We start from the raw sequence: 26,566 nt of genomic DNA on the forward strand, positions 1-26,566 counted from the left end.
TGAGGATGGACTTGAACATGCCGGTGATCATGAGGATGACACAGGACCGGGCAACATTTTGTGTTGTACATAAGGTCACCACGAATCAGAGTTGATACAATGGCAGCTATCAGTCAATCTATCATCTGTCTACCTATTTAGGTTGAAAGTAGCACTAGACTAGAATCATAGCCCCAGACTAGCTATTCTCAGTGCAGTTGTAGACCAATAATTTAATCTGTTTAAGCCTTAGTTTCTTCATTTCTAAAATAAAAGGTTTAATTAAGGCTAAATCCTCTCAATAGATATATCACAATTGACAAGTGCACCTTAAAGATCTTTGTGACTTAGGCAGACACAGGTGAGGTTTTTTGTCCCTTACAGTGTTGGCTCTTACAGCATATGAAGACATTTGAAACTTGATTTTAAGTTTCTTTTGAAGAAGTATATGACCTCTTTACTCTGGGCCCACATTACAGCACAGTAGAAATTTGGAACTGATCAGTGCTAACACATTTGGACAGACTTGTGCACTCAGGTTCTCTGTAGTCTCCATCATGCTCTGTAGTACCACACTAGCCTGCTCCACTTATTTATGTGATTTTCCTGCCCCTGGAATCATTTGAATCAGTGTCCTCAGATATACATGATATGCTTTTCAGCTGGGGAATGAGAAAGGATAATAGGGAGGTGACACAATGCTAAGAATACATGACCTTTGGTGTGCTTGTACTGAGAGAACTCTGAGGCTCTCTGTCTTCCTATGTGTTCCCTGATTATGGAGGAACGCCCTTTACTGAAAAGAGTTTCCCTGCTTGGTGTAGATGCTGAAAACGAATCACCAACTTGTATCGCACTTCTTGGATGACACTCTTAAGCATTTTCCATTCACCAGTATTTCAGGACGTTGTGTTACATTAGGCTTAATAGATGCCAAGTTAGAGTAGACTAGAGAGAGAGAGTCTGAAAGTGTAGAAAAGCATATAATAAAACTGCTCAGGCCTTTTGTTTGTTTACAGTAAGTAAAACAAAAGCTGAGGTAATTGTGCATTTCAAGTAGCTTCATTAACTAGATCAGGGGTTGGCAAAATTTTCTGGAAAGGGCCAGTTAGTAAATATTATTCACTTTGTTGGCCATAGGGTCTCTGTTGCAAGAGTGAAAGCAGCCTTAGATAATACATAAATATGTAAATGAATAAGCACAGCTGTGTTCTGATAAAACTTTATTTTAAAAAACAGGTGGATTTGGCTCGTGGGCTGTAGTTTGCCGACCCGTGTGCTAATTACTCATTAGAATATGGAGTCTGATTTTAAGAAGGGCTTAAAGATCTTCAACAGTAATCACAAAAGTGATTAAATAGGTTACTACTACAGGAGGTATTAGAAAAGAACACACACAGGAAAAGCAGTCTAGTACTGTTTAATTCCACCAAAAGGAGGCTGTTGGTGATATAATTTATGTTTGACATAAAAGATAATTTCCTGACGATGAAAGTGGTTACATTTTAGAATGAATTACTAAGGCAGTTTGCGGACTCTCCCTGAAAGGTTGTAAAAATAGTATAAATTTTCATTTTTCTGAGATGCCTTTCTATAGAAATATGAACAGGATAATCTCTAGGCACTGGGTGATGAACAACTTGGCAAGTGGAACTGTGTTTGAAAATAAAATTGGAAGAGGATTAGATAGAAGCAGACTAACGGTTCAGAATTCTGATCTTCATATTACATGATCGTTGCTTTGTATTCTTAGGCAAGGTTTTTTTTTAAAACCATTTTCCTAATTCCTGAAATGCCCACATGTTCCAGGGGACATGGCTGATTAACACCTAAGGAAACTCTCAGTAGTGTATTTAATGATTATGAAATGCTACATAAATTTTAAATAACAGATGTACTTTCTCACTCAACAGAATTGTCCTAAAGTTCTTTTGACATTCCAGAATACATTTGTCCATTTTCTGAAGTTGCCTGTGAAGACAACTGTGTTTCTGTGAAGGGGGAAATTGAGATCATCAGTTACATTTAATTTACTTAAAAAGGAATACTTGGTGTGTCACTAATTTAAGATAATAACCGTAGCAAGTTGTAACTGGTTTCAGGTTACCATCTTACTTCTCTCAAATACATTCATAGAAGAATATGATGACAGCATTGGCAGGACTTTGGAGGATGCCTGATTCCAACTTTTCATATTTAAGACAGAGAAAATAGAACCATGGGTTTCACAGCACCTGAAGAAGAACCAGGACTTCAAATGTACTGCTTATCCCATGGAATTAACCTTTCTATTTGGGAATCATTTTTGTCTAAAAAATTGATCAAAGGCAGTAAACTTGTGATTCATATGTTTACTTAGCCAAAGAACTTATCATTGTTTATATAACCTGTTGAAGTTAGGAACTACATCCTTTTAGGGGCTGGACTATGGTCATTCTGGTAGCTGCTTATTTTATTTTCTTAACATGTGTTGTGTATTATGAGAATCTGTACATAAACCTCAACAGCAGAATGAAATAAGAGCATGATGGTAAAGATTTACAGTGAGTTAAAGATTCATTCTGTCCTGTTGTTACAGTCCTATGGGGGTTGGTGGGAGAGTAGGAGGGTAAATATGATCACTGAGTTATACTTATTAGATGATAAATAAAATATAGTAAAGAGAGAAGACCTTAGGGATTAAGCTTGAGCATAATTACAAATTTAAATTTCATCTGAGACTCTCTGTGTCTTCAGACATTGTATAATAAAGAAATAATATGAGATATTTCTTTTCTAGCATAGATCTTATTTCAAACCATAACAGTGTATATGTACATATGCATCAAAAAACAGGTGTAATTAATTTATCAGAGCAATTATACTGTGCCTCCCCTTCCACATATGATTGAGGTTATTCTCTTTAAAGTGGTGAGTAAGGGAAGCTTTGACACTTATTTCAGGGATTCCACATTTAACCAAAAAGTTTTTAGAATGCTTTAATTAGATTTACCATACTAATCAATTTGTAATATCAGAAAAATCGGTTTCATTAAATCAGTGTGATAAAAAAAAGTTGCTTTTCACCATGATCACTTATACTGTACATACTTGCCCCTAAATAATGCTAGATATTTCCAAAACTTAAATTCACCCTCAGGAGATTTGCTACCATTAGTATGAAAGAAATTTATTATATTCTTTGAATGCAATTCCAAAAGAGGGGTTCCAAAAACTTTATGCAACAGCAGCACCATATTTGGAGGATAGATCTCCTAAAGATGAATTATGTCTGGTACGGATACTACTTTTTTCAACTTGAAGTATAATTTACATGGAGCCCTGGTGGCACAGTGGTTAAGCATTCAGCTGCTAACCAAAAGGTCGGCAGTTCAAATCCACTAGCCACTCCTTGGAAACCCTATGAGGCAGTTCTACTCTGTCCTATAGAATCACTATGAGTCAGAATCTACTCAACAGCAGTGGGTTTTATTTTGTTTTTTTATAATGAACAGATCATAAGCATCAGTTCAGTGAGTTTTGAAAATTGCATACGCTTGTGTAACGTGCCCCCCATCAAATTAGAGAACATTTCCATCACCGTAAGTTTTCTTGTGCTCCTTTCTATCATTCCCTGAATTAGATCTACTACAACCAAGGAAACCACTTGTCTTAGTTATCTAGGGCTGCTATAACAGAAATACCACAAGTAGATGGCTTTAACAAACAGAAATTTGTTCTCTCACAGTCTAGGAGGCTAAAAGTCCAAATTCAGGGTGTCGCTCCAGGGGAAGGCTTTCTCCTTCGGTCAGCTACCGGGGAAGAAGTTTGTCATCAATCTTCTCTGACTGAGGAGCTTCTTCGGGCAGGGACCCGGGGTCCAAAGGACGTACTGTTCTTCTGGATCTTGTTTCTTGGTGGTATGAGGTCCCCTTTCTCTCTGCTCACTTGTTTCTTTTATATCTCAAAGAGATTGACTCAGGACACAACCTTATCTTGTAGATTGAGTCCTGCCTGATTAACATAACGGCCTCTAATCCTCATTAACATCATAGAGGTAGGATTTATAACATATAGGAAAATCACATCAGATGACAAAATGATGGACAGTCACATAATCCTGGGAATCATGGCCTAACCAAGTTGACATACATTTTTAGGGGAAACAGTTCAATCCATAACAGCACTTTTCTGATTTCTTTCACTATTGATTAGTTATACCTGTTCTAGAGCTTCATATAAATGGCATTATATTGTCTGTAAATTATTTGCCCTCAGCATGTTTTTAACATGCATCCATGATGGTGCATGTATGGGCTGTTCATTTCTTTTTTAAAAAATTTTTTTAATTGTACTTTAGATGAAGGTTTACAGAACAAATAGTTTCTTATTAAACAGTACGCATATTGTTTTATGACGTTGGTTAACAACCCCAAGACATGTCAACCCTCTCCCTTCTCAACCTTGTGCTCCCTATTACCAGCTTTCCTGTACCCTCCTGCCTTCTAGTCGTTGTCCATGGGCTGTTGTGCCCCATTAGTCTCATTTTGTTTTATGGTGCTGTCTAATCTTTGGCTAAACGGTGAACCTCGGGATTGACTTCATTACTGAGCTAAAAGGGTGTCTGGTGGCCATACTCTTGGGGTTTCTCCAGTCTCTGTCAAGAAATAAGTCTGGTCTTTTTTTGTGAGTAAGAATTTTGTTCTACATTTTTCTCCAGCTATGTCTGGGACCCTCTGTTGTGATCCCTGTCAGAGTAGTCACTGGTGGTAGCTGGGCACCATCTAGTTGTACTGGACTCAGTGTGTTGGAGGCTGTGGTAGTTGCAGTCCATTAGTCCTTTAGACTAATCTTTCCTTTGTGTCTTGTTTTCTTCATTCTCCCTTGCTCCCGAAGGGGTAAGACCAGTGGAGTATCTTAGATGGCTGCTCACAGATTTTTAAGACCCCAGACACTACTCACCAAGGTAGAATGTTGAACATTTTCTTTATAAACTATATTATGCCAATTGAGCTAGATGTTCTCTGAGACCATGGTCCCCACAGCCCTCTGCCCAGCAATTCAGTCCCTCTGGGAGTTTGGATGTGCCTATGGAGCTTCCTTGACCTTTCTTTGTACAAGTTGTGCTGGCTTCCTCAGTACTGTGTACGGTCTTAACCTTCACCAAAGTTACCACTTATCTATTGTGTATTTAGTATTACCCACCCACCCCTCCCATCCCTTGTAAGAATCGAAGATTATTTCTTTTTGAGTGTAAACCTTTTCATGAGTTTTTACAATAGTGGTCTCATACAATATTTGTCCTTTTGTGATTGACTTACTTTACTCAGCATGTGTCCTCCAGTTTCATCCATGTTACGAGACGCTTTACAGATTCATCATTGTTCTTTATCGTTGCATTATACTCCGTTATGTGCATGTACCGTAGTTTGTTTATCCATACATCTGTTGATGGGCATCTAAGTTGTTTCTATCTTTTTGCTATTGTGAACAATGCTGCAATGAACATGGATGTGCATAAGTCTATTCGTGTGATGGCTGTTATTTCTCTAGGCTATATTTCTAGGAGTAGGATTGCTGGATCATATGGACTATTTCTAGCTTTCTAAGGAAGCGCTGTATCCTTTTCCAAAATGGTTGTATCATTTTTCATTCCCACCAGCAGTGCATAAGAGTTCCGATTTCCCCACAGCCTCTCCAACATTTGTTATTTCCAGTGTTTTTGATTCGTGCCAGTAATGCCGGGGTGAGACTGTATCTCATTGTGGTTTTGATTTGCATTTCTCTAATGGCTAGTGATCGCAAGCATTTCCCCGTGTGTCTGTTGGCCACTTAAATATCTTCTATAGTGAAGTGTCTGTTCATTTCCTTTGCCCATTTTTTAATTGGATTGTTTGTGTTTTTGTTGTAGAGGTGTTAGATTTCCTTTTAGATTTTAGAGATGAGACCTTTGACTTGTAATGACCAAAAATTTTTTCCCACTCTGTAGGTTCTCTTTTCACTCTTTAGGTGAAATCTTTTGATGAGAATAAATGTTTAATTTTTAGAAGATCCCAGTTATCTAGCTTCTCTTCTGGAGTTTGTGTTGTTGGTTATGGTTTGTACCCTGTTAATGCTGTATATTAGTGCCTCTAGTGTTGACCCTATTTTTTCTTCTCTGAACTGTATACTTTTTGGCTTTATTTATATTTAGGTCTTTGATCCATTTTGAATTAATATTTATATATAGTGTGAGGTATGGGTCCTGTTTCATTTTTTTTGCAGAAGGACATCCAGTTTGGCCAGCGCCATGTGTTGAAAAGACTGTCTGTTTCCCATTTGATGGACTTTGGGCCCTTGTCGAAGATCAGGTGACTGCGGGTGGATGGATTTACATCTGGGTTCTCAACTCTATTCCATTGGTCAATTTATCTGTCATTGTACCAGTACCAGCTATTTTGACTACCATAGCTGTATAGTAGGTTCTGAGGTCAGGTAGTGTGAGTTGTCCTACTTTATTCTTCTTCTAAAATAATGCTTTACTTATCCAGGGCTTCTTCCCTTTCCATATAAAGCTAATGATTAGTTTTTCCATCTCTTTAAAGAATGTTGTTGGTCTTTGGATCAGGATTGCATTGTATTTGTAAATTGCTTTGGGTAGAGTTGTCATTTTCACAATGCTGAGTCTACGATCCATGAGCACGGTATATTTTTCAATTTATTTAGATCTCTTTTGGTTTCTTGCAGTAGTGTTTTGTAGTTTTCTTTGTATAGGTCTTTTACATCCCTGGTTAGATTTATTCCTAAGTGTTTTATTTTTTAGTATTTTAGTATTTTATTTTATTAAGAATGGTATTGTTTTCCTGATTTCCTTTTTATTGTTCTCTTTATTGGTGTATAGGAATCCAACTGCTTTTTGTATGTTGCTCTTGTATCCTTCTACTCTCCTGAATCTTTCTAATAGTTCCAGGAGTTTTTTTTTGGTGGAGTCTTTAGGGTTTTCTATGTATAGTACCATGTCATCCACAAATAGGGACAGTTTAACTTCTTTGTTACCAATTTGGATGCCCTTTATTTCTTTTACTTGCATTATTGCTCTAGCTAGGACTTCCAGCACAATGTTAAATAGGAGTGGTGATAAAGGGCATCCTTGTCTTGTTCCTGTTCTCAAGGGAATGTTTTCAGCCTCTCTCCATTAAGAATAACATTGGCCATTGGTTTTGCATAGATGCCCTTTACTATGTTGAGAAATTTCCCTTCTATACCTATTTTATTGAGAATTTTTATTAGGAATGGATGTTGGACTTTGTTGAATACCTTTTCTGCGTCAATTGAGATGATCATGTGATTCTTTTCTTTCCTTTTATTAGTGTGGTGGATTACGTTGATTGGTTTTCTAATGTTGAATCATCCTTGCATAGCTGGCATCAATCCTCCTTGGTCGTGGTGTATTATTTTTTTGATATGATGCTGAATTCTATTGGTGAGAATTTTGTTGAAAATTTTTGCATCTATATTCATGAGAGATATTGATTTGTAATTTTCTTTTTTTGTGGCATCTTTGCCTGGTTTTGGTATCAGGGTTATGCTGGCTTCACAGAAAGAATTCGGAAGTGTCGCTTCCTTTTCTATATTCTGAAATAGTTTGAGTAGTACTTGTATAAGCTCTTGTCTGAATGTTTGGTAGAATTCTCCAGTGAAGCCATCTGGGCCAGGGCTTTTTTCTGTTGGGATTTTTTTAAAATTAACTTTTCAGTCTCCTGTTATGGGTTTGTTCAGATTTTCAACATCGCTTTGTGTTAGTTTGGGTAGGTAGTGTGTTTCTAGAAATTTATCCATTTCCTCTAGGTTTTCAAATTTGTTCGAGTATAGTTTTTCATAATACTCTGTTATAATCCTTTTTATTTCAGTTGGGTCAGTTGTAATGTCCCTGAATTCATTTCTTATTGGGTTATTTGCATCCTCTCCTGTTTTTCTTTTGTCAGTTTGGCCAATGGTTTTTCAATTTTGTTGATCCTTTCAAACAACCAACTTTTGGTTTTGTTGATTCTTTCTATTGTTTTTCTATTCTCTATTCATTTATTTCTGCTCTGATCTTTACTATTTCCTTTTTTCTGTTGGCTGTGGAATTTTTTTGCTGTTCTCTTTCTATTTGTTGGAGTTGTGTTGTTAATGTTCTGATTTTGACTTTTCTTTTTTGATGTGTGCATCTGTTGCTTTAAATTGTCCTCTGAGAACTGCCTTTGCTGTGTTCCAGAGGTTTTGGTATGACGTGTTTTCATTCTCATTTGATTCTAGGAATTTTTTGATTCTGTCTTTGATTTCTTCTATAACCCAGTGGATTGTAAGCAGGGTGTTATCCAGTTTCTGTGTAATTGATTTCCCTTCCCCACTTCTCCTGTTGTTAATTTCTACCTTGATGACGTTGTGGTCAGAGAAAATACTTCGTATTATCTCAGTGTGTTGGATTTTGTTGAGGGTTGTTCTGTGGCCTAAAATGTGGTCTATGCTGGAGAATGTTCCATGTGCATTGGAAAAGAATGTGTACTTTGCAGCCTTTGGGTCAAGTGTTCTATATATGTATATGAGGTCAAGTTGGCTGATTGTGCCCTTTTGGTCTTCTGTATCTTTGTTGAGTTTCTTTCTAGATGTTCTGTCTTTTACTGAGAGTGGTGTGTTGAAGTCTCCTACTATTATTGTGGAACTGTCAATTTCTCTTTTCAGTGCTGTTAAAGTTTGTTTTATGTATTTTGTAGCCCTGTCGTTGGGTGCGTAGATGTTTATTATGGTTATGTCTTCATTCTGGATCATCCCTTTAATCAGTATATAGTGTCGTTCTTTGTCTTTTATGATGGATTTTGTTTTAAAGTCTATTTTATCTGAGATTTGTATTGCCGCTCCTGCTCTTTTTTTGGTAGTCATTTGGTAGATATATTTTTTTCCATCCTTTGATTTTTAATAAATTTACATCTTTGTTTGTAAGGTGTGTCTGTTGTAGACAGCATATTGTTGGATCCTGTTTTTTAATCCGTTCTGTCACTCTGTCTCTTTATGGGTGCATTTAGGCCATTTACATTCAGTGTAATTATTGATGGGTGTGAGTTTATTGCTGCCGTTTTGTAGTGCTTTTTGCTGTGGTGCTGATGGTTTCTTTGTTCCTCTTACTCTCCTGTGCTGAATTCGTTTTGTTTGTGGTTTTTTTTCATTTCTTTTGTTTACGTAGATTTTGTTTTTGCTGAGACTTTATGTTTTTCTTCTTTATTTTGATGAATAAGTTTGTTAACTTTCTCTGTGGTTACCTTGAAATTTACCATTATCTTCCTAGGTATGAAGCAGTCTGTTATTACTTGGTATCGCCTTGCCTTCTTCTCCATTAGAAGGTTCTGTTCCTACACCGTTTATTCCCTCTTTATTGTTCTGATGTTGTCATTTATAGATTTACGTCTCTGGTTGCCTGTTGTAATTTGTTTTGGTTTTGATCAGACCTTGAGAGTTCATTTCCTAGGATGGTATCTGGCTGGTATGATCCTGCATCCTAGATTCAGCCTGTGGTCTGATGTTGTTTGTTCTCAGATCAAAGAACTCCATTTAATAATTCATGTAAGTTTTGTTTGGTTTTTACATAGTCCCTTAATTCGTGTTTATCTGTAAATGTCCTAATTTCACCATCATATTTGAATGAGAGTTTTACAGTATATATTATTTTTAGTTGGCAGTTTTTTTCTTTCAAGGTTTTATGTATGTCATCCCATTGCTTTCTTGCCTGCATGGTTTCTACCGAATAATCTGAGCTTAGTCTTATTGTTTCTCCTCTGTATGTGACTTTTCGTTTTTCTCAAGCTGTGCTCAGGATTCTTTGTTTGTCTTTGGTTTTAGTGAGTTTGATTATGGTATGCCTTGGTGATTTTCTTTTGGGGTCTATCCTATATGGGGTTCGTTGAGCTTCTTGGATGGTCAGCTTTTCATCTTTCATGATATTGGGGAAGTTTTATGTCAGCAGTTCTTCAGTGATCCTCTCTGTGTTCTGTTTTCTCCCCCTGTTCTGGAACTCCAATCACTTGCAAATTTTTGCTTTTGATTGTATCCCACAAAATTTTCAGGGTTTCTTCATTCTTTTTTATTTATTTATTTATTTTTCTCAGAGTTGTATCTAGGTGTTTGTCTTCAATTTTGCTGAGCCTGTCTTCCATCGTTTCAAACCTGCTCCTCAGCCCTTCTATGTTACTGTCTATTTCTGAAATCTTTTTGTTTATCTTTTGGATTTCTAATTGTTGTTTTTGTATGGTTTCTAGTTGTGAATTTGTTTTGGCATTTTGGTCCTGTATTATTTTCCTGAATTCTTCCATTTTTTTAAATCTGTATTTTACATGAATTTGTCTGCCATTTCCATGAATTTATCTTTTTTTCCTCATTTTTGTCTGCTTTTTGCTTCAACTCTTGGATAGTTCTGAATATTAGAGATTTGAATTCCCTATCAGGTAGTTCTAGTGCCTTTTCTTCTACTGGAAAGTCATCTTTTTTTTTTTTCCCCAGACATCTACTGGAACTATCCTTTCCTGTTTTTTAATATATTTTGATATTGTCTACTCTCTTTGGGACATTAAGTAGTTATTTTCTTTGTTTATTGATTGTAGATTTGTTTGTTTCATCCTGTTTTTTTGTTTTATTTGGTTATATCTGAGCAGGTGGGTTCGTTCTTTGTTGTTTGCTTGTCTGTGGACATGATACTCTTCACCTCCTTGTCCAATGGGCAAGGTCAGTCACTCAGCTATGGTACAGCAGGGCAAGTCCAGCTGAAGGGGAGTTTCTTGGGTGGGTTGTCTGTCATATGTACTAAGGCTGACAGCTCGGGCCAGGAATCAGTACAGGGCAGGTTCCGGTAGGCAATGCCTGTGTTTCTTGGGGGTGTGATGTTCAGCTCATGGTGCAAGTAGGCAGGAAGGAGGAAGGCGACTGTGATGTGTGGAGGTAAGATGTGTATGGGAAAGAGGAGAGAGAGGAGAAAGAAACAGGAGCCAAAAAGAAACAAACAAACAAAAATGAGTGCTAAGGGAGCTTGCCATTGGAGTGAAGTGATGAGAGACCAAGAAATGGAGAAAAACAGAAAGGAAAAAAAGAAAAAAAGGGTAAAAGAAAAAATAAATAAATAAAAATTAGAGAAAACAAAACAAAACAAAATTAAAGCCCCCAGGGATCCCACCACTGTGGCTGTGAAGACTGTGGAAGTGCCTCCCAGGGTGCGAATAATAGCCTGGGTAGAAGGGGTAGAGGTGTCACACAGCACCACGTATTCAGGAGACAGGAAGCAAAGGTAAGTATAGACAGATGAGGATCTGAGAAGTGAAGAAAGATAAAAAGGGAAAAATAGAGAAAAAAAAAAGAAAACAAAACAGAAAAACAAAGGAAAAAGAAATGCCCCCACAGATATCACTGTGTGGCTGCGCAGACTGAGGAAGTAGCTCCTAAGTCACATACTACAGCCCAGGTAGAAGAGGCTCCAAAGTCGAGAAAAGAAAAAGAAAACAAGAAATCAAAATAGAACAAATCAAAACAAACAAAAAACAAAGAAATAAAGCCCCAACGATTCCACCGACCTTGCGGTGCAAGCCAGGAAGCAGTTCCACCGTCAAGCTGTGTTTCACAGCCTTTCAGGAAGAAGCAAAGATGGCACATGAAGCCAGGTATTTGAGAGAAAGAAGGGGGAGGTAGCAAGAGGTATGGAAGAAACCAAAAGAAGTGGAAAAAAAGCAACACCAGCAACAAACAAATGGCACTCAGGGAGCCGGTCATTGTTGGCGGGTGTAATCTAGGCAGCAGGGACTGAAGCTGTTGCCTCCCGGCCAAAATACTGTGGCTGCAGGAAGCAGAGGAGGCCGAGTGGGGGTGAAGAATGGTGGCGGTGGGGGTGGGAAAGCATATAGCGCTGATTACTGGTTGTTCTGTCTCCTGCTGGGAGCTCTGTGAAGCTGCTTTCCCGTACTCCCTGTTCGCCAGTCTCTGATAGGAGTCCAAGATGGTGAATCTGAGCTGCATTAGCTGCCAGGACCTCTGCACGTATCCCTCCTTACTCTCTGTTCTCTGTCTCTTTGTTATTCCAGTCAGTGCTTGGCTGAGTTCTTTATCTCTTCATTTGATGTTTAGGGTTTCAGGATGGACATTTGCCTCTGTTTGACTTAGTTTCTTGGGTCTTTGCTGTGGAGGGGTGGTGTGGTGCTTCTGTCTATAGCACCATGTTGCCTGGAAGTCTGTTCATTTCTTTTTATTGTCAAGTATGCCAGCTTTTGTTACAAGCTCTTGTTTTCTTTTCTTTTCTTTTTTTTTTTTTTTTTTTTTTGGTTTTAGCTTATGTTAAAACTATGGAAAGCATGGACTATCTTCTTATAAACTTAGAATAAGGCCACATTTGAGTATTTTTCTCCTCCATGTAGACCAGTTCTTACTACAATATATGCTATTATATAAAGTAGTTCTATGAAAACAAAATTATTCTAATCACAATAACAGCTAATAACTCACATATTTTGCTATAAGTATCTTAGGAAAGAATTGCATCAGGTGTTTGAGTTTTTAATATATGCATGTAGAATATTAATTACAGTAAATAATTATTTACTGTAAGGTTACTATGTGACAGAGATAATAGTTTATGAATTTTCTCATACCTGTTGCTGTTGAGTCGATTTTGACTCCTAGCAACCCTATAAGACAGAGGAGAACTGCCCTGAGTGGCTGGTGGATTCAAACTGCTGACCTTTTGTTTGGCAGTCATAGCTCTTAACCACTGTGCCACTAGGGTTCTGAATTTTCTCATATGTTTTGAAATCATATGTAAAAAATCTAGAAGAGATCAATAATTGATCTTTTCCTATATATTTATTTATAATTGATGATTACCAGTTTTAGTATTAATCTGTCACTTTATAGGATGATGCAAATAGGTAAAATTTTTTGTGAAGATGCAAGGTCTGTTAGAAAGGTACAGGCACTGAGAAAAATGAGTTCCTATATATCATTTTTCAAAACCACTGTGTCCTGGAGGCTGTCTTTGCTGCTTGTTGTTGAAAAATGGACTCCATGGGGTTGAAGCATCATGGAGATTTTAATTAAGTTTTAATTAAATGTTTTCTGTGGTTTTGCATAATAAGGAGATAATATCAAATGTAATTCCTGCAAAATCTAACATGCATCTGGGTAATCTACAGCACACAAGGAATCTCTAAGCATTCTCATAGTTTAGTACTATTTCCATTAAATATACTATAAAAGGATGATCCTTACAATATTTCTAAATATGTTTATTAGAACTGGTGAACTCAGTAAAACTCTCCAGGGAGGAAAATTTTATTTTAATTTTAACTTCAAATTTAATTGGTTTACTAGAAATGTCAATGATTTAATATCTTTGAAGTTAACACATTTTGGTATTTGCTAATTAAAAAAAAAATCCTAGATAGGACTCTTCTTTAGTTTTAAAAATACAAGAGGTTAGAATATAAAGTGTTGCACTACTTTCAAATGTATAACCATGTAAAGTTGCCTAAACTCTTTGTTTCTTTGAATTTGAGAATGATAATATATGAAGTCCATAGGGTTTTTGTAAGGCTTACATAGGACAGTTAGTTGCTTATAGTTTCTTACTGTTGTCCATTGACTAGAACCCGTTCTTTAGGCCTTATATCCAAATGAGGTTATAGGGATAATCACAGAGATCGCTAACAGGGTTGCACATTTAAAATAAACCACAATTCCATTTTGTCATTTTTCCATTTTTAATATATTGTAAGCCTTAAAAAAATGAAAGTGTCCTGTGCCACTTTTGACCTTTGGAAAATGTGATGGTTAAGACTGTGTGTCAACTTGACTGGGTCATGATTCTCAGTGTTTTGGCAGTCATATAATGTTGTGATCACTTCCCTGTTGAGATATATGATCACCCCCATGATGGGATCTGCTGTTAGGAGCCAATCAGTTGAAGGGGGGTTTCCTTGGGTGTGTGGCCTGCAATGAGTGTGAGTGGACATTCAGGCAGGGCTTGGGGGCTTTTGCTCATTTTGAATCCTGCAGCTGGCTCCTGTTTGTCTGACCTCCAGTTCTCAGGACTTGACCTAGCAGCTTACCTGCAGTCTTTCCTACTGATCTTGGGATTCGTTGATCTTCACAGCCTGTGAGCAATAGTCCTACACTCTGGACTGCCAATCTGGGGTTTGCCAGCCCATGTGGTTACATGCATCAGGAGAGGCATCTTTCTTACAGCCTGTACAACCGCGTGAGCCATTTCCTTGATATAAATCTCTCTCTTTTTATATATATATTTATACGCTTTACTGGTTTTGCTTCTCTAGAGAACCCAGCCTAAGACAGAAGACTACTTAAAAAACCTGTAACATGTAATATAATCCAGTTGACTAAACATATATTGAGTTTTCACTATTTGACAAGCACTGCATTGAGCACTGCTGATCAAAAGGTCAGCAGTTCAAATCCACCAGCTACTCCTTAGAATCCCTATGGGGCAGTTCTACTCTGTCCTGTAGGGTCACTTTGAGTCAAAATTGACTCAACCGCAACGGGTACAGACATTGAGCACTAGGAATACAAAGATGGGTAATACAAGATTCCTTCACTTCATTTTCCTTATTCATTTTTTTTCTGTACTTCGTTCAGCTTTTCATTCAGTATTGTTTTTACCCCTAATTGTAAGACCTCCATTTAACTGTAAATGAATAGGTTGGACTAAATGGTTCCTAAAATATTTTCCAATTCTGCAATTCTATGCCTTCTTACCTATACTTTGAGAACTAACATGGATATGTGCAAATGCTGAAGCAGGCTTTGCTAAGAAATGCAGAAAGTTTGAAATGATTTTAATTCCAAGTTTAATAAACTAGACTTCAGAGTCAGAGAGGCCTACATACAAATCTTTGCCACTTGGGTTACCCTTGGGCAAGCTGAATTATCCCTGTGGTACAATCTGTAAAATGGGGATAATAATACTACATAATTTAGAAAGTGTTATGAAAATTAAATGAGATAACGTATGTCACCAAAACCCACTGCCTTCAAGTCGATTCTGACTCATAGCAACACTGTAGGACAGAGTGGAATTCCTCATAGGATTTCTCAGGCTGTAAATCTTTACAGAAGTAGACTGCCACATCTTTCTCCTGTGGAGTGGCTGGTGGGTTCGATCCATCAACTTTTCAGCTGGCAGACAAGCACTTAAACCACTGTACCACCAGGGCTCCTTCAATGCATGTAAAGCACTTAAATAGATGTGTCAAGAAGATAATAAGCTGAAAGTAAATATTAGCCATTATTATTCAGGCAGTATAAATATAGTTAGTCTACTTCTCTAGAAAAGTATCTAAATATTCTCAAGGTAGGTAAAATGATTTGCCCTCATTTTATAAGAGAAGTTAGTGGACTTGGTGATGGTGACAAAGAAAAATTTCCTCTGTCTATTCTATCTGTGCACTTGTCAGGAATAACACTCTGAGATTCTTGGTGGCACAGGAATATGGCAGGTGGCACTTGTCACACTAGAGCCTTCTTATATCTGGCATCCTCAATACCCAGAGCAATGCTGAACATAGTATCTCTACGACATGTTTGCTGAATGGATGAACAAATGCTTGACTGGATGAATGAGTGAGAAGGACTCCATGCCATCATCTGTCTTTTATACATTGGGGTAAAAGAAAAAGGCCTTGCTCAAAGCAACATTGGTAAATGGTTGAGTACTGACTAGAATCTAGATGTGCCTACTTATTGGTGTTTTTTCACCATTCTAAAATCTTCTGTTTTTTATAATGGCACAAAACATTATAAAAGTTATAATGCAACATGGACATGTTGCATTATAGTGACTTCACAAAATGTGTCAAAGAAGAAAATCTTGTACTCTATTAGGAGTGAAAGAAAAATAATTTTATTGAGGAATAATACAGGTTTAGCTGGGCAGCGCTGAGTAAAAAATGCAAAACAATCCATCTTTCAAGCGGAGAGAGGGGTTTATATACAGAGAACAAAGGAAAGGTAGGGGGTTAATGGTTGATTATAGATAAGATCGGCTACAGCTTGAAGACCTTTAAAATGTGAATGTTGGCCACTTGGCTAGGAAGGAGTGAGTTACAACCTAAGGTGAGTGGCACCAGCTGCTTTGATTATATGTGCTTGTAGTTAGTTATACATGAATGTAGTCATGAACACATTTTTTTTTTTTTTTTCGGGAACAAATTATTTACATCTTGACACATCCTTCCCAAATGGTTTTACATCTTGACCTTTTGTTTCCTGGGAATGCAGGTTGACCCCATCGTTCTTTTGTCTGACACAAGTGCTTCCACTTTTAAACTTTTCTGTTTACATTATGCCAGAATCATCGAAAACAATATCTACTGTCAGTAAAAGTATTAACAGATTTTCCTGAAGCAATTCTACAAACTTTAGTGAGGGCAGTTAATTCAGCTTATTGGGCAGAAGTGGCTTCAGGGAAGTCCTGACTTTTAAGTAATTCAGTAGAGGTCATAACAATGTATCTAACTTGATAATGAGGACTACTATGATTAGGTTTTAAATAGGAACCATCCACAAAAAAACCAAATCAGGATTAGTTAATGGCATCTCCTTTAAGTCTTTCTGAGGGGTTAAAAGTTACTCAGTCAAATATAGACAATCATCTGTAGGATAGTTGTTCTCATTAGTTTCAGGGAGGAGAGTAGCTGGATTTAAACAGGCCATGGAGTGTAGACTAATGTTGGACATAGCCAGAAGGAGAACTTCATAGAAGGTGAGCCTGCTGGCAGAAATATGTTGTGTCAAGGCAAGGCAGAATTAAGTAAAGCAGACACAGCATGGGGCACATGAACTTTTAAAAAGTTTTCCAGCACGACATCTGCTGTGTTTTCCACTAGTTTGGCAATAGCAGCCACAGCTGTAAGGCAGGGAGGGTATCCCCTGGCTACAGGGCCAAGCTATATGCTATAATAACCTATAGGTCTTTGTTGTCCTTCGTGTTTTTGAGTTAGTAGGCCTAAAGCATTTCCAGATAACTTAACGTACAAATAAGGAAAAATCCAGGTGATAGTTAGGAAAACCTAGAGCGAGTGTGTTCATTAAAGCCCCTTTTAATTGAACTACAACCTCTCAATCTTCTGGTGCAATTTGGAATGAATCCAGCTCAGAGGATTTTAATTATTTGTATACAGTTTGAGCCAAAAAAAAGGGAATCCAGGTTCAGCAATAGCTGCAGAGTCCTAGAAACCCCCGTATATGTGTCTTTGTTTTGGCATAGGAAAGACAAAAAGAGTTTCTTTCCATTTAGGATCAATAAAGATGCCTTCAGCAGAAATTAGGTGATCCAAATATTTAACAGAAGGCTGAGCCAACTGTAATTTTTCTTCTGAAATCTTATGTCCACCAGCAGCCAGATTTTCTTTAAATAAAGCTATATAGTCATCAAGGCAGGCTTGCTGCGAAGTTGAGAAAACTAACAAATCATCAACATGTCGCAATAACATGGACTTGTTAGTAAATTGTAAAGGCTGCAAATTCACATGCAGAATCTGAGCAAAATAAGTGGGAGATTCAGTAAGTCCTTGGGACATTACACTCCAGGTAAATTATTGATATTCCAAAGTAAAAGAAAATGTTGGATGGATAGGAATACTGAAAAAGGTGCTGCAAAGATTCATAACCATAAAATGAGTTGCATATGAAGGGATATTGGAAAGTAATAAATGAGGATTAGGGACTACTGGGAATCAAGGAATAACAATATGGTTGATTTCACACAAGTCTTGAACAAATTTCCAGGCCCTATTATTTGGTTTTTTAATTGGAAGAACAGGAATATTACAAGATCTGGTACAAAGGACAATACACCTTTAGAAAGGAAATCTTGTAAGATGGGAGCTCGTCTTTCCTTTGCTTCTCATTTGAGTGGGTGCTGGGGAATTTTTGGCAGAGGTTTAGATAAATCTATTTGAATTTTAATTGGCTCAGCTGACAAAACTGGATCTATATCAGTGGATGTGGGGGCCCGTAAGGTTTCAGGAACTAGGGAAAAGATGTCAGAAAGGGAAGTAATAGGCTGAATTGAATTTCGAAGAGGCATGACAAGCACTTGCATATAGCAAATGGCTTCTTCCTGAATATTGTCTGATTCAGAACCTGTCTCTGTTGACTTAGGGATATCTGGAAGACTCAATTATATTTCCCCCTTCTCATTAAATTGTAAACGGCAATTCTATTTGGATAAAAGATTTTTTTCTCAATAGATTGACGTAGGTATCAGAACTGAGCAAAAATGGCTATAAATCTTCAGTTGGATGAAGAGATATTGGAACAGGTTGGAAATGAATCAGTGTTTCGTCCTGTTTGGTGACCCCCACTACTTTTGAGGTTTCAGAGCTTTGGGGCCAGGGTTTTATTAAACAGGTGGGGTTAATAGCAGACAGGGTCACTCCAGTGTCAATTACATATTGGCAAGGTTCTCCATTAATAAAGTAGTTTCTCCATGTGGATTAAGAGCCACCACAGGATAAGTCCCTGTTTTTGTCCCCAGAGCCCCTTCATTCTGAATCAGATTGTAGGATTTTTTAAGGGGGGCTGTGTCAGTCTTTTGTCTATTTTTTAACTTACAGCATTCATTTTTCCAATGACTAGGTTTTTTACAATGGTGGCAAATACCCACCTTTGTGCCATTGGACGGTATAGCATTTTTCTTTTGGCTGGGAGATTGTAATTGTTGCAACTGAAGGGCTATTAATATATTAGCCTTAGGTACCCTTTTGGCTTCAAGAGTCTGGGAAAGTTTGTAAGCTAAGTTGTTTAGCTCGACAATAGGGGCTGTGTCCCAGTTGAATCCATGTCATTTTACTAAGGCTAAGATCTCAGGTTTAAGACTCAGGTTTAAGACATTAAAAGCTCCAGAGGCACCAGACATGGTCAAATTGAGTCCAGAGTGTTTGGAAAACTTCTGGAGCAGCCAAGTCTGATCATCATAAACACTTTCATCTTTATTTTGTTTACAGGAATGAACCTTAGTCCAATCATTTAGTAGAAGAAAGGCCGTTGGGATAGCCTCTAGCAATTTTTTACTCATGGCCCGAGTGTCTTACAACAGTTTGGCAGCTGTGTTATCAATATTATAAGGCTAAACTGTCCTTGTGGTCTTCCCATTCTGCCTGTTCTAGCCATAACTGGGCTTCCCCTGGACCAGTAAGCATGTGAATAAGCTGATATAAGTCAGGGAACCCAGGCTAGTAGGCTTCAGCAAGGATTTTAAATTCAGAAATTTCTAGGGGTCCTCACAGAGTTTAGGAAAATCTTTCACAATGCTGTGTAATTCTGAGCATGTCCACGGGACAAAAGTGATACGAGGGGAATCTTCAGTATCACTGCTGGGCAGACTTTAAAGGGCATTTCAGGAGAGGGTTTATTTGCTGTGTTTTTAGGGGAAAATGGAAATTCAGGTAAAGTGTTATCAAATGAATAGGAAGGCAAAGAAGGGTATAAAGAAGTAGGAGCCATCAGGGGAGCAGAAGGAATGGGAGCTGAGATTTGGCATTGTCATTCTTTATGCAGTTTAGTTAATTTGGAGATAGTGTCCTGTAGGGAAGCAATTTTACTGTCTTGATGTCTTTTAGAGACCTCAATATACCAATCAAAATAGGCATCTCACTGGGACTGTTTATTCTGGGAGCCTGAGTTCTCTAAATTACTGTGCAAAAAAGTTAACATAGAAATATCAAAAGAATCCCAAAGGGGCCACTGATTTTCCCGTCTGTCTCGAGTGAGGTTATGCCACACAGACAAGAGCATGCACAATAAGGGACCATAATGCTTATTCACCTAGTGAGCAGAAGTCCCAGAAGGTGGTTCAAAATCTCCTTTAGACACGGCATTCCCCATTTTACAGTGACAATTAGAACAAAACAAAATTTTACCTGCAAGAATCAACACAAATCCACAGTAAAACTCAAAGAGCTACCAATGCAAGAGAACAGAGCTCAGATTTGAGAGGTTTTTTACTTAAACAATTCCCAAGAAGTCACATAAGCAGAAATCCCAGAGCATCTCAGCAATACTCTGCCCGTGTCCTGATGCCCCAGGGACTGTGAAAGATAACGTACCTTTGAAGTCCCACTTTGGATACCAGATATGTCAAAGAAGAAAATCTCATATTCTTTTAGGAGTGAAAGGAGTTTATTGAGGAATAATACAGCTTGGGCTAGACAGTGCTAAGTAAAAAATACAAAACACTCCATTATTCAAGTGGAGAAAGAGGTCTATAAACATAGAGAACAAGGGAAAGGTAGGGGGTTAATGATTGGTTATAGATAGGATCAGCTTCAGCTTGAAGTTCTTTAAAATGTAAAGGCTGGCCACTTGGCTAGGAAGGAGTGAATTACCATCTAGGTGAGTGGCGCCAGCTGATTCGGTTATACGTGATTATAGTCACTTATACATGTTTGTCCACCACTCGTCTGCACTTTGTCCTACTGTGGTGGCTTGTGTGTTACAGTGATTCTGGAAGCTATGCCACCAGTATTTCAAATACCAGCACGGTCACCCATGGTAGATTTCAGTGGAGCTTCCAGACTAAAAAAGACTAGGAAGAAGGACATAGCTATCTACTTGTTAAAAAAATTGGCCAGTGAAAACCTTATGGATAGTAGTGGAACATTGTCTGATATAGTGCCGGAAGATGAGACCCTCAGGTTGGAAGGCACTCAAAATACAACTAGGGAAGAGCTACCTCCCTCAAAGTAGAATCGACATTAATGATGTGGTTGGAGTAAAGCTTTTGGAACCTTCATTTGCTGATGTGGCAAGACTCAAAATTGGAAAAAACAGCTGTAAACATCCATTAATAATTAGAATGTAGAAAGTATGAAGTATGAGGCTAGGAAAATTGGAAGTCATCAAAAATGAAATGGAACACATAAAGATTGATATCCTAGGCATTAGTGAGCTGAAATGGACTGGCATTGGCCAATTTGAATCAGACAATCGTATGTTCTACTATGCTGAGAATGAGGAATTGAAAAGGAATGACATTGCATTCATCATCAGAATGAACATTTCAAGATTTATCCTGAACTACGACACAGTCAGTGGTAGGATAACATCCATATGGCTACAAGGACAACTAGTTAATACGACTATTGTTAAAATTTATGCACCAACCACTAATGCCAAAGATGAGGTAATTGAATATCTTTACCAACTTCTGCAGTCTGAAATTGATCAAACATGAGATCAAGATGCATTGATAATTACTGGTGATTGAAATGTGAAAGATGTAAACAAAGAAGAAAGATCAATAGTTGGAAAATATGGCCTTGCTGATAGAAATGACACCAGACATAGCATGATAGAATTTTGCAAAACCAATGACTTATTCATTACAAGTGTCTTTTTTCAACCACATAAATGGTTACTATATGCATGAACCTCACTGGATGAAGTACCCAGGAATCAAATCAACTACATCTGTGGAAAGAGATGGTGGAGAAACTCAATATCATCAGCCAGAATAAGGCCAGGGGCCAACAGCTGAACACACCATCAGTTGCTCATATGCAAGTTCAAGTTGAAGGTGAAGAAAATTAAAACAAGTCTACGAGAGACAAAGTACAGTCTTGAGTATATCACACCTGAATTTAGAGACCATCTCAAGAATAGATTTGACACATTGAACATTAATGACCAAAGACTAGATGAGTTGTGGAATGACATCAAGGATATCATACATGAAGAAAGAAAAAGGTCATTAAAGACATGAAAGAAAGACCAAAATGGATGTCAGAAAAGACTGAAACTTGCTCATGAATGTAGAGTAGCTAAAGTGAATGGAAGAAATAATGAAATAAAAGCGCTAACCAGAAGATTTCCAAGGGCAGCTTGAGAAGACAAAATAAAGTATTATAATGAAATGTGCAAAAACCTGAAGTTAGAAAATCAAAAGGGAAGAACAGCTCAGGATTTTTCAAGCTGGAAGAACTGAAGAAAATATTCAAGCCTTGAGTTGCAATACTGAAGGATTCTATGAGCAAAATACTGAACGATGCAGGAAGCATCAAAAGAAGTTGGAAGGAATACAGAGTCTCTGTACCAAAAAGAACTGGTCAATGTTTAGCCATTTCAGAAGATAGCATATGATTAAGAACCAATGGTATTGTAGGATGAAGTCCAATCTGCACTGAAGGCATTAGTGAAAAACAAGGCTGCAGGAATTGATGGAATACCAGTTGAGATGTTTCAACAAACGGATGCAGTGCTGGAGGTGCTCACTCACCTCTGTCAAGAAATTTGGAAGATAGCTTCCTGACCAGCTGACTAGAAGAGATCCATATCTGTGCCCATTCCAAAGGAAGATGATTCAACAGAATGCAGAAATTATCGAACACTGTTACTAATGTCACACACAGGTAAAATTTTGCTGAAGATCTTTCAAAAGCAGTTGCAGCAGTACATCCTCAGGGAACTGCCTGAAGTTCAAGCCGGATTCAGAAGAGATCATGGAATGAGAGATATCATTGCTAATGTCACATGGATCTTGGCTGAAAGCAGAGAATACCAGAAAGATGTTTACCTGTGTTTTATTGACTATGCAAAGGCATTCGATTGTGTGGGTCATAACAAATCGTGGATAACATTGAGAAGAATGAGAATTCTAGAAAGCTTAATTGTGCTCATGAAGAACCTGTATATAGACCAATAGGCAGTTCTTCAGTCAGAACAAAGGGGTAGTAGATGGTTTAAAGTCAAGAAAGATGTGCTTCAGGGTTGTATCCTTTCACCATACTTATTCAGTCTGTATGTTGAGCAAATAATCCAAGAAGCTGCACTATATGAAGAAGAATGTGTCATCAGGATTGCAGGAAGACTCATTAGCAACCTGCAATATGCAGATGATACAACCTTATTTTTTGAAAGTGAAGATCACTTGAATTGAAGCACTTGCTGATGAAGGAAGGTCAAAGACTACAGCCTTCAGTATAGATTACACCTCAGCATAAAGAAAAAAAAAATCCTCATAACTGGACCAATGAGCAACATCATGATAAATAGAGAAAATATTGAAGTTTTCAAGGATTTCATTTTACTTGGATCCATAATCAATGTCCGTGGGAGTAGCAGTCAAGAAATCAAAAGATGTATTACACTGGGCAAATCTGTGTAAAAGACTTCTTTAAAGTGTTAAAAAGCGAAGATGTCACTTTGAGGAGTAAGGTGCACCTGACCCAAGCCATGATATTTTCAGTGGCCTCATACGCGTATGAAAGCTGGACAATAAATAAGGAAGACTCAAGAAGAATTGATACCTTTGAATTATGGCAAAGAATATTGAATTTTTCTGCCCCATATTGTGTGTGTAGAGTTGGATACCCGTTGCCGTCGAGTCAATTCCAACTCCTAGTGACCCTATAGGACAGAGTAGAACTGTCCCATAGAGCTCCCAAGGAGCGCCTGATGGATTTGAACTGCTGACCTTTTGATTAGTAGCTGTAGCTCTTAACCACTACACCACCAGGGTTTTCTGAGTTGGATAGAAAGTAGAAATATAGCTGGGATCTAACGAAACTGCCAGTAGGAAAATTAGTTGAAGTAATCCAGATGCTTCTACCATTTTAAAGGTTAAATCTCATTTGTTCAAAAGCCCAGAGTAGTGTGAGAGGAGATGTTTAATAAATCTTGGAATTTGGTAGTAGAACAAAAGTGGTGAATTTACAGACCTTAAACTTGGCTGCTTAGATTGTCACGTTATGCCATCTAAGAGTGGAAAAGATTTCTTCCAGCTGTAAAATTGTGGGTTAAAAGAAATGTTGTACTTTAACTTTTTTTTTCTTATTTAAATGAATATATCCATATGTTCTGAATGTTACCAGATTTCCAGGCTTTAGAAACTGAAGACTTTTTATTCGTAGGATAGGCTTTGCAGGAGCTACCATAGTGCAAATTCATCCCTGTAACTCTCCTAACATATGTAGACTTCTCTTTGGAAATATCAGCTCTTGGGAAGCAAGAATAATTTCATCCTGGCCTCCATAGCTTTTGGCTTTTGTGTGAAAGATCTAGAAAGTGCAGAGGTTATGATGGATTGCTTCAGTGACATGAACACTTGTCCTTAGGACTGACATTTCAGGAACTTCTTCATGTGTGACAAAGCCAGTGCAGACAGTGTTTGAAAGGTACTGGATAGCTGACTTCACCCACAGGGAAGGTGACAGGGACCTGCAGTAGAGCTTTTTCAGTAAAAACCTTTAGGAATACTTAGGTTATTCTATTAGATTATTCGTGACAATCTAGCCATCTCCAGAGGATGCTGGGATTTTCCAGTATCACACGACAGCTTTCACTGGCTTTTTGCCATTGAACTCTGAGTTAACTTTAGAGACCTTTTGAACTACATTCAGCGTGTGGGGGTAGACATGCAGCAGGCTCAAGAGATATTTTTAAGATTCATTTTTCCATCTGAGTTTACCCTAGAGATTCAGAGAGAACCTGGAACTGTGTAGGTAATTCTAGGATACTCTAAAATGTGAACTATCTATCAAATACCGGTATGATATGACATATAGTGAGCTATTCATATAATAGTGGTATGATATATGTAAAATATTCATAAGATGCTGGTCTGACATATAGTGAAATATACACAAGATACTGGTGTTGAGACAGGGCTTATGTTATAGGTTAGTTGTTTTACATAAGCTTTGCTTGAGTGTTACTATTGTAGGAAGCATGGTTTTAAAGGGACAATTAAATTATATAATCAATCAGTAGCTGGGTTGTCCACATATATTGGAAGGATTTTGTAACTACCATGTTAGCTGCTTATGCATTACCCATTTCCTTTCTTTGTTGTTTAGCCCAAGACAATATATGCTTTTTATGACATTCCTGTTCCCTGCATTCTCAGCCATGTGACCCCTTCTGACCAATGAGATCTAAGGGGAAGTAGGCAGTGGTAGTGTAACCGAATTCCTCTGGTTCTTGTCCTGTCCTATTAGCTGATCGAAATAAGACAGTCGCAAGGGAAACAGCAAGTGGCAATTTATTGTCTGTGCAGACAAGAAGCAATGTGGGGCCTAGTGGCTGAAAGACCACACACTCCCTGCCTGAGGGGATGGGGACCTTTTATGTCCTCGAGTCTCCAGGAGGCAGGGATTGGCACCTGAAACCCTACACCCCGGGCCTTCCCATGCCCAAATTTGGAGATCCAGGTGCTGAGTCATTCTTTATAGGAAGTCTGTGTTGTGGGACCTCTCACTTTGCAAAGGGGCTCAGGTGGATCTGTATGCCGAAGAATATCTCTCACCCTCCAGCGGTGCTCTAACGCCGCGAATCCCCAGATCTGTGCATGTGCCAAGATTCTGGCCCACGGCATTGGCAAAGATCTGGCGCTAAATACAAACCGCGGTTAGAGGCTGCCGTTTGCAAGGGTGGCGGGCTGAGAGCAAACCACTTAGAGACGAGGGTTTGCAAAGACAGGGAACTGAAGGGTGGGGGTGGGGGAGGAGCCATGGAGTAGCAAGCTGCAGCGGAGCGGGGTTTCAGTAGCTCTTGGGAAATACTTTCTTGATAAACACACACATGCTTGGCTTAGTTTTCCTTAGCATTTTAGCATTCATCTTCATCTTGGTTACCATATTGTTTAGCTGGCCTAATGAGTACAACCACCTTGTTCTTCTAGTTATCTGAGATAAATAAGCTCTTAGTTGCTTAAGGCACTTTTGAAACATGATTTTAAAGTGGCTGCTGCATCTCCGGGCATCACATCCTCACTCAGGTAAAGAGAAAAGCCTTGCGTATCTGTCTTATTTAGAGCTCAATGACCATAGTTGCATGACTAGAAAAAACCTCTTGAACCAAACTTGTTGCCATCCAGTCGATTCCGACTCATAGCAACCCTATATAGCACAGAATAGAACTGCTCCACAGGGTTTCCAAGGAGCAGCTGGTGGATTCGAACTGCTGACCTTTTGGTTAGCAGTCGAGATCTTAACCACTGCACCACCAGGGCTCCGCATGACTAGAAAGGCAGGGCAGAAATATAGAAAGTACCTGGATCCCTGATGGCTTCATTTAGTAGTTAAACCAATGAGTTCAACTGATCTACCTCAGGACTTTTTGGTATTTGTTTAAAGCATTGTGATCATATTTTTTCTTGTATGAACACATTTCTAAATAATATTGATAGGTAGAATTTGGATAAAGGTGGAGGAGGAAGCAAGATATTTGCAGGTTAAGAAAGGGTATGACTGAAGGAAGGACCAGTGAGTAGATTGGCTTGTCTGAAGTGGATTAATTATTCTCTAGAGTAGTGGGAAATAGGTTATTAAACCAATAAAAGGCTTTAGTATAAAATGAAAGTTTATTTTAGCATTATCATGGGTGTTATTAACACAAATCCAAGCTAAAATATTTCATTGGTCCATTAATTGTCACTGTTCCCTTTTTGCTGTATGTTTTTGGAAAACAGTTTCTTAAGCAGGATTTAGGAAAGAATTCTAATTATGTAATCAGCTTTCTATTAAACAGGCAAATTGGTAGGGGAGAGAGGATATACAGTCCAAAAATGTTAATCTTGAAATGCCTATATTTTGTATTTATCACT

General features: G+C 38.1%; 1 protein-coding gene across 1 annotated transcript in view; it reads left to right on the forward strand.

Annotated features, from left to right (window-relative positions):
- LOC101341596 (EGF-like and EMI domain-containing protein 1) overlaps positions 1-26,566 on the forward strand; it is a 749,998-nt gene that overhangs the window by 108,428 nt on the left and 615,004 nt on the right. The window contains 1 exon segment of the mRNA XM_023737953.1: positions 1,364-1,392. Coding sequence (XP_023593721.1) covers positions 1,364-1,392 — 29 coding nt within the window.

Source organism: Trichechus manatus, unplaced genomic scaffold (assembly GCF_000243295.1).
Source record: "Trichechus manatus latirostris isolate Lorelei unplaced genomic scaffold, TriManLat1.0 scaffold00110, whole genome shotgun sequence".
NCBI classification, from domain to species: Eukaryota; Metazoa; Chordata; class Mammalia; order Sirenia; family Trichechidae; genus Trichechus; species Trichechus manatus.